Consider the following 9,255-nt stretch of genomic DNA (forward strand, 5'->3'; position numbering starts at 1 on the left):
AAAATAGCTCAGGTTTTTATTCAAACTTCTTTTTTTTTGCACAAAGGGTCAAACCAGTAAAAAAAAAAAAAGAGAAACTTTGTATTTGACTCACAGTAGTTCAGCAAGGGGCCTCTGTACTGTGTTCATCTTGATAGTAAGATTATTTTTAAACTGTGTATGCGTGGCACAGGGGTATGGTTGAGTTTTGATGCCACTGAAAACAACACATCTCCAGATCTGGTGAATGTTTCACATAAATTAATAAAATGTTCCTTTATGGGTGACAGTTTCACAAATTCTAAGGATGAACAAACCATTTTAAACCACATTGGATTGTTTGAGAAATACATTATCACAATGTTGACATTGACACGACTGTTTTTCTTACCTTGTGAAAAGTAAATTTTTTGGAGATACATGGTTTTCACAACACAGCGAAGACATAAAACATCACACACTAATTAGCATCAGTCAAGGCTGATTCTTTTGCGTCTTTCGCACTGCAGATGTGTACGTGCACGTGTAGCTCTCAGATCCAGGAGCTTTTTCCTCAATTTTAGTCTTAAGTTTATTTATAACAGCTTTTGCATATTTCAGCATTTATTTAAGCACAGTTCAAACAAACTTTTATATAAATGAAGCCACAGAAGTAACAAACTATCAAAACTCTCCCATGAAGGCACAACAGTGAGTACTTATTTTATGTAACTGCAACTTTGGAAGTATTTTGTTTATTAATGCGCCGATTACTCACGGCAGTTGAAATTCCACTTGGAAATTAGAGGACACTGATGGCAATTTTCAGTCATCCATTTTCAGTTCACAGTAGTGCTATAACACTCGTGTAGCGCAGTGCATACTACATAAACAGTCACTGTGGCATCTTAGTGCGTCTAATTTCTCAGTAGTAGCAGTGGGAGAACTGAAGAATCAAACATACATGCAGGAGACAAAAAAAAATGAATGAACAACCAAAATAGGCAAAGATACTTTTCCATACAAAAAAGATTCACATATAGGATATTTAGCATTTAACAAAAAAAAAAAGCAGTAAATGGCTTCAATGCACCTTTTTTCACACGTTAAGGTTGTAACAAGCAAACACAGCAGACAAGCTGGAACAAAAGAGTTTCAACACCGGGTTCATCGAATAGGTTTGAAAATTATAATCACTTTTGCTGCTTGGATTCAGAACTTGGAAAAAAACATCAAAAGTTGGACATGTAAACAATGTAATGGCCAAGAAAAGGTTGTCATGCAGTACAGCACAGGACCCAAAAGTAGCATTTAAAGCAGATAAGCAAACATTATCCTCAAATTATAAAAATACACTCTTGTAGAGTTAAGACACGTGGATGGAGGTTGTAACCAGCCAACCTGCAACCAATCTGTTATCTGTTATATACTGTACATGCTTTTAATGCTGCAAATCGCTGATGCCCTACTTACATGGTTCTCCCGTCCATCCATTTTTAAGTAGCGCTCCCATTTCTTCATTATTAGTACTCCAAAACATTTATTCACTAAGGATATTAATTTAGTGCTGTAATTTAATGTCTGTAAATAGGGTCACAATACATGCCCAAAAGTCAATATTACTCATTACTTCAAATTTAGACATGTATAATGTAATAATAATATAATGAGACCAAACAATGTCACAGCTTTATGATCACTTCAGCATCAGGTTGATAATTGCATTTAAATTGTTCCCAAATCATCTACAACACTGGATATGAGTTTGGTGGCGATAAACACAGAGCATTTTTATTCATTGTTCTATAAGCTACATGTAATGATCAGTCAGTGGGTAATTTAAACAGACTAACATATTTGACACATCAGTTTGGACTTGTTTCCTAAATGACAAACATGTGAAATACATTTCTACCTTTGGACAAATTCAGCTGAGGAGGATCTGCTTCCCCCTCTTTGTACATATTAGACTGCATGTTTGACAGCTACCAAGTGATGCACATAATAATCCAACAATTGATGTGACCTTGATGCGATTTTCTGTTTCTGTACACAGGAAATGTAACTGTGGCATAATGAAACACAGCTCAGCAGTGGCCATTTCTCCTGCAAAGGTTTATCTTTGCGATCAAGCCTATCCGCAGGGGAAGATCATGTGGTCTCAGTCTGAATCAGAGTCCGAAAACTCATCTAGAAAACAAAGGTGGAAAAACACCACTGGTATTAGAGTGAGGATTAGTTCACTGTGTCCGCTTTCTGTAGACCTGTTGCATAAATAGGTAAAACTTTAACATGTGCAGTGACTTTCGATAAAGTAACAAATCAAAAATATAATGCACTTAGGACATTTCCATATTTTAAACAAAGAGACGTTATGATGGATTAAAATATGCGAGGCTGAGTCGTGGCATCGCAGAGAACAGCCTCGGGTTCTCTTTTCCTGAAACTAAACAAGTGCAAACTTTGACACATTGTTGTTTAAATGTCTGGTTCACCTATATCACAAAAAGCATATTCATTTCCCCCTAGAGGAAGTCAGTCAGTGCAGATAGTTTCTCTGAAACTTGTTCTACTGCCACAATGTGAAGGAGGTGAAAGTTTTCATTTGTGGCACTCAAAGAACTAAATACAAATTACAAAATAAGAACGAACAAAAAACGTTCTGCAGGGACACATCAAATGAAATTCCATCTCGGACACAGATATCTGAAAACCTGAGAAAACAAAAACCAAAACTATCTGCCTGGCTACATACTGCTAGAGGCAAATGAGGGAACATGTTTTTGGTAATTTGGATGGGCCAACCCTTTTCCTGTTTAAACCCAGAATAGGACAGAGGATTCTTACAGTATGAACATGTAAGAAAAATCTTAACATATCTGGCATAAAACAGCATGTACAATCCAATATACTTTTATAGATATGCACAACTACAATATTATATTTTACATATAAATGCTGACATTTGATATATGAGGTTTTGATGTATTGTTTCTTATATTATTAAGATGTTATGGAGCTCAAGACCCTATACTGAATTACTATGTATGTACAAAACTATTTCTGCTACACATCATTAGGACACTTTAATATGTGAAAAATAGATATTGGATCAAACTATGTCCATACATAGAAATGTCACTTAATATACATGTTCTTATTTGGCCATATTGGGGTATTACCTTGCTGTCTTGATGGCTCCTCATTGGACTCCCCTCCCTGCTTTAGGAAATTGGCCAGCTCATTAAAAATGAAGTAAAAATCTAAAGCGAAAACAATGGTGGCAACGAACCCAAATACCTGTGAAAAAGGAAGACATTTGATATCGATGAGCTGAAGCATTACTGGTGAATTAAGAGCTGAGATTGCATGTGGTACATAAATTATTAGGATATGATGAGATAGTTCAAAGTCAGCTTTACCCCAGCAGCTTTAGAGGAGCCGTCCACGTATCTGGACACTGAAATTATGGAGATGATGAAAAAGATGATGGAGGCGGTCACACATCTTATGAAATCCTTTAGAGAAAAGAAAGAAACGGCATGGCTCAGTGGGAAAAAAAAAAAATCAAACTCTGTAAAACAATTTCCTTCTTTAAGCATTGGAAGATTCTCATGTACATCAGCAAGTATATCTGCTGCAATGTTTTGCATTTTATTTGAAAAATTGCTCTCACCATAAGCGGCCAGAGGAAGCCTTTAAACCTCTCGTTGAATTTGGTGGAGTAGGCGAACAACAAGAAGAGCGCAGCCAGGAACTCCACCAGGGGAACCGTCACAAAGGCTGCTGCTATGGATGCCGCGAAACACACAAATGACACAAAGGACAGAGCCTACAGAGACAATTAGAAAATACAGAGAGAAAATAAGTGGAGCATGTACAGTATGATAACATGAATAAAAAGTTTAAGAGAGAGACCTTAAACAAAATCTATGTGCCCTTTTGTGACTGACAACTGAGAGACAATGAAGAAGGCACTCGTATTAGTCATATCATATTTTTGTACATATCTATCTATTTCTAAATGAACAGCTTGGGGATAAATTTAGATTTTTAATCCAACTGATGAATAAAATGAGGTTGAATCTTCTTTGATCGTCTCCCTTTAAGATCATGTTACACTCCCCCGAAGCTGTAAGCCTGTGTGAATTACAGCTACAGGCCCACTTCCTGTAAGGAGATACAGCTGTTAGAAGACCATGTTTATTCACACAGGCTTGTACTCCCGTTACATTGAATCCCTCTTGGTCTCTCTCTCACACACACAAGAACACACTTGTGCAGACACAAAGCTAGAATGATAACGAAAGACGTTAAAACGTGGCTGTGTGTGCAACAAAGTCATAAGTGGTTATGCTGCGAGTAAATGGGGCGCAAATAAAAGCAAGTCCAGACACTGTAATCTCTAACAGGCCCGGCCATCTTGTCTTTGTCTCAGTCAGTCATCCCACTCTGCCCTAAGGTTAGGAACTCCTCCTGACCGAACCCAAACTGCTGCAGCTGCTGTTCTTTAATAACGCTGCCATTTAGCAGCATCCTGTCAAGGATCCATAAGATTTCCCTGTAATAAGACAACACCTAAACTGCAGCAGCTTCCCTCCTCTCCGTAGATCTTCAGGGCATGTTTGCTTATGGAGAACAAAGTCTGGGGATGACTGTGCTGCACTAAACAACTGAGCTGGCACAGTTTCTTGTACTGTACACAATCTGGCAAAAACATCACAAACCCCATCAGTAAGGTCATTTATTTTTCACGTTGTTTAATGCCTGTAGAGTGAGACCTCTACCAGGCTGCAGTTACTGTTATTATAATTTTTTAGGTTTTCAGCGTGTCTATTAATCATTTAGTGTGTAAAAATAGTGGAAAATCTGTTAAAAAATATATTTTGAAGGGAGGTCAGATGGAAGAGAGCATGATGAGTTGATGAGCGAAAATGTATGAATCAAATAAGCATGAATTGAATGCGGCGAAGCTTGCTGTGGGCGCATATGTGGGCTTTTAAACGCACAAAAACATCATCCATCCTGACATCAGACACACGCGACGCACTGAGTTAACAATTCTGGCAGTCCTTAGTTTGTCAGTTTATACCATCTTGGGAGGAAGAACACTTGGCACACATTTACCCCTCCATGTACCCTTTATTAACAACTTGTTTACATTTTCTATCTGCTTTTTGCAGTACATCCAGAGTACACCGCATTCCTTATCGGGCCTGTTGCTGGCTGAGACTGTGAATCCTAATGAGCAATGCATGGTGGAGTGACACACTGTGTATAATAATGCATGCTCAGCAGGATATGTGTCTGACTAATACTCCCAAGAATGGAAAAGCTGCAGGCTGCGCTCTCTTTGGACTCACATCTAGCATTCGGGTTCAGTGACAGTGGGCTGATATAACACTGCCTGTAAGCTTTAAACTGTGTCAACAATACAACTGTGGGACTATATTACAGGAGGAATAGATTCACAGCTACAGCGAGCAGGCTGCCCTACGGTGAATACCAGGAATGTAACCACAGTATATTAAAAGTAATTACACCAGGGTACTGTACTGTACACTAACAAAAACAAACATATTCCCTTATTTTCATATAATGGTGTCTAAGCAGGAGGATAGTTTTGGTTTCGTTTGTCCAGGATTAGACATATTTGTCTCTGAGACTTTTTACCCTCACTCAAATACAATAAGGGTGTTTTTTTTAATGGCAGCCATAGCAATGACAAATCACACAGGATTTAAAAGCACTGTCACACTTTTCAAAGGGACCATTTCTTCTGTAACAGTAGTTCCAGTTACAGTTGGGCAATGTGATGTTATACTATGACACAATATAAATTTCTCAACCATCGGAGATTTCGGCATCTCATCAATATGTGGATTGTTCAGAGCAGCAGCTGCACCGTTTCTGTAAATAAACAGAGAGCAATTTGCATGGCTCGATAGCACAATAGGTAAATGTGAAAAGTACTTTTTCATAATTTAGTATTTGAACTGATCCTTTCAAGGTAAAAGATTAAAGTAGTTCAAGCACACAAACCACGGAGTATGATACATCAAATCCCACACCGCCTCACACTCTCACCGCACTCACACAGCAGGGTTTTCACCAGAAATTACACAAGCTGAGGTGGCAGAGCATGCATTCACTGTACGGACACTCGTCTCATGATGCATTTAGTCAGCATGACCTAATAAGGCGTCGCACTTGTTTCAAATACATGTCATTTGCTGTGTGAAATAGTTTGATGTTTGTCAATTTTCTCAGATTTTAGCCAAGGTGAGGTATCCCACCTCAACTCTATGTAAGTTTAAGCTCTCACAAGGCAGGACACACTCTGCTACTTACTGTTAGTAGAGGCCAATGGGTTTTAGCCCCGGGCTGAAGATCACAGTCACATTGTTGAGTGGCAGTCAAGAGGCTGTATTGTGTGTGTTTGTGTGTGTGTGTGTGTGTGTGTGTGCGTGTGTGATTGAGTGCAGGGGGGCTGTTGAGCTCTGCCTTCACACACAGTGAGGACTGTGCTCCAGGCTACATGTTATGGCAACAGACAGAGGGATGTGACTGTGGGGAAGATGACTGCTCTCTCACAGGCCAACATGAGCTGAATGCCACATGACACAAATGTGAGTTTCATGCTGCATTCACCTAACAAGAAGACCCTCTGGCAAGTAATGCTTGATGATGATGATGATGACCCCCCCCCCCCACCACACACACACACACACACACACACACACACACACTCACACTCGATCACCACTAACACAATCACACAGACAGTCTTTCAGTTCCTGGTTTGTTGAAATCCACTTGAAAAGCGTGTCAAGAAGTAACTCATCCACTGTTCCACTATGAACTAACGGTCCCTGCTTAAGTTATTCATGCACAAACTGACACAACACTGAGACTGAAATAAGTTTAGAGCGTCATTTAGCTTCATCACTGACAGTACAGAGGACTTTTACCAACAATACCATCATCAGTGTGTCCATAATCCTAGGTTTATTCCAAGTTTCAAACCTCATAGCCGCTGTAAAGCCTCACCCCTCCTCCCTTTACTAATGGAAACCTTGTGATGGAAACTGACTGGCCTATGTTCAAAATGACAGTCTGTTAAAGTTATTTCTTAATGTGGATTAAAGCAACACATTGATACAGCCGCCACACATGCGGATAAAAGCATCCAAAACGCAGCGCGCTTGGACTTTTACGCGCATCGGGAGAAACAACGGCACATTAAGAGAGTTTCATTCGTCTCAGAAAGGATTCCTCTGGTCACTTCTTACCACTTCAGCAATAAGCAGCATGCCTTTCCTTGAGGTGGCGAACTCTTTGCTCGGAAGAATAGAAAGTAGGACAGTCTGGCGCGGCCGATTCGAGTTGGGAGCCTCGATATCCCCCATGTTTTGTTTAAAAAAGAAAGAAAAAGGATTTATAACTCTCCTAAAACTTCTTTGGCACAAACTCCAGTAACGTAACGGACTCGAGGCAAAACAAAAAAATGAGATATGTGGAGGCGTGAGGCTTCTCGGAGGTGGAAACGGAAACAATGACAGCGCGGAAACGCAGCGCGAGTTCCCAAAAAAAAAAAAAAGGAGAGCAACATCTGCTTTCTCCAGATGTGTAATGCGATGCCCCCAGCTGCATACATCACAGCCCAGAGCCACTCAGTGGAAATACCCCAGTCATGGTGTCTTAAGGCATAGAAAGATCTTTATTGATATTCGTTGTTTGGATCAGATTTATGTCCAGTTTGAAAACACATCTCAAAAAACGCAGCAGCATGGACTTGATGTACAGCTGGAACATTAAATATGATGAAAACTTTGAGGGTGGGGGATTTGAAGCACAGCTTTTTACAACAAGCTCACTTATTCAGACTTTGGAGCTCATGAGGAAGTGATCAGTGGTGTGCATAGTATGCATAATATGCATCAGCATAGTTTGCCATGTTAATTTAGCGTAATTGATTTATTCAATTGCTTCCTTGATTCCTGGTCATGCTTCTTGGATTGTTGAATGTGATTTTCCTGAAGAGTGTGTAGGTGTCCACACACATCAGCCCAGCAAGCACTAAACCAAAAATCTGCAAACAGAGAGGAAATTACAAAATAAGTGCATCACACACATCAGGGATCCAGTGTAAGTGTGTGTGTGTGTGTGTGTGTGTGTGTGTGTGAAAGAGAGACAGACAGAAACAAAAGCTACAGGAGGACCTCATATTCTTTATGTTTGGATATTTAATTGTCCCACACAACTGAGGTTGCAATTACAGGTCAAAGAACTCTTTCTCACCCCTCCAACCAATGCGCCTGTGACAGTGTACAAAGCCAAAGCCATCACGCTCAAGACGATAAAGTAGACTGCTGCAAACGCCGAATTGAAAACATCCTGAAGGGAAGAAAACAGAAGAGAAATTCAACACATATGGCTATTCTGTCAAGCACGAGGCCTATAGAATCATAGGATATCACAACGCTGTGCAGTAAAACACCACCCACAACAAGAGGCCAGAAGAAGAAAGTCAGCCTCTTGTTGAGCTTGAGCATGTACAGCAGCAACAGGAGCGAAGTGATCAGCAACTCCAACACTGTGGCTGTGATGTACTTTGGTACGGATGCAACACTGAAACACACAAATGCAGCGAGCAGAGTCCCCTAAAATAGAAAAACAGAAACAACACACTGCAAAGTTGTTACTTCCATACCAGAAAAACACTCTTAAACCTCAGACATTTAAATGCTGACAAATTACTGAACTGTAGCGCCATGACTTGAGATTTTTTTAGTAAACTTTGCACATCAATCCTGCGGATTCCAGTATATGCAGAAAAAGGGGAAGTGAGTTTCTACTGATGTTTCCATGCCACATTTATCACAAACAACTGATCCAGTTGCTCCTTTAGCCTCTAAAACGCTCACGGCGTGTAAATGTGGGTCACTGCTATCAACAAACTAGCTCTAGTAACATTGTTCACTAAAGTGTACAGCAAACTTGTGAGGCTACTTTGTTGTTGTTCCATGTGCTGTGTCTTTTACTCATTTCCTTAGTTCTTCTCTTGAAAATCAAACTGAAAAACACTGAGATTTTTTAGTGATGTGCAAATTGTCTCACCATCTCCGCCACTTTCAGGATTCCCCTCGTGGATTTGAGGAAAGCCTTGTCCACGTTGATGGTTGAATTTTCATCTTGATCCTCTGACATGATGTAGCGTTTTCATTTGCAAAAGACTGCTCATTCTGTCTGTTTCCTGAAACAAGCAATTTCCTTTTTAACTGCATAGGAAATGAC

General features: G+C 39.9%; 2 protein-coding genes across 2 annotated transcripts; both read right to left on the bottom strand.

The window, feature by feature from the left end:
• On the bottom strand, positions 1–7,489 carry cmtm3 (CKLF-like MARVEL transmembrane domain containing 3). The gene is made up of 5 exons (XM_070856420.1): positions 7,251–7,489; positions 3,635–3,790; positions 3,381–3,476; positions 3,141–3,258; positions 1–2,148 (listed from the first exon to the last, which is right to left on the bottom strand). Exons 1-5 carry the CDS (start codon positions 7,365–7,367, stop codon positions 2,120–2,122), a joined length of 516 nt encoding a protein of 171 aa, XP_070712521.1. The 5' UTR covers positions 7,368–7,489; the 3' UTR covers positions 1–2,119.
• A 170-nt stretch (positions 7,490–7,659) lies between these two features.
• Positions 7,660–9,209, bottom strand: LOC139204911 (chemokine-like factor). The gene is made up of 4 exons (XM_070834938.1): positions 9,079–9,209; positions 8,466–8,621; positions 8,260–8,355; positions 7,660–8,050 (listed from the first exon to the last, which is right to left on the bottom strand). The coding sequence occupies exons 1-4, from the start codon at positions 9,166–9,168 to the stop codon at positions 7,940–7,942; spliced, it is 453 nt and encodes a 150-aa protein (XP_070691039.1). The 5' UTR covers positions 9,169–9,209; the 3' UTR covers positions 7,660–7,939.
• Positions 9,210–9,255: the final 46 nt, after the last annotated feature.

The sequence above is a fragment of the Pempheris klunzingeri genome, chromosome 1 (genome assembly GCF_042242105.1).
Source record: "Pempheris klunzingeri isolate RE-2024b chromosome 1, fPemKlu1.hap1, whole genome shotgun sequence".
Lineage (NCBI taxonomy): Eukaryota > Metazoa > Chordata > Actinopteri > Acropomatiformes > Pempheridae > Pempheris > Pempheris klunzingeri.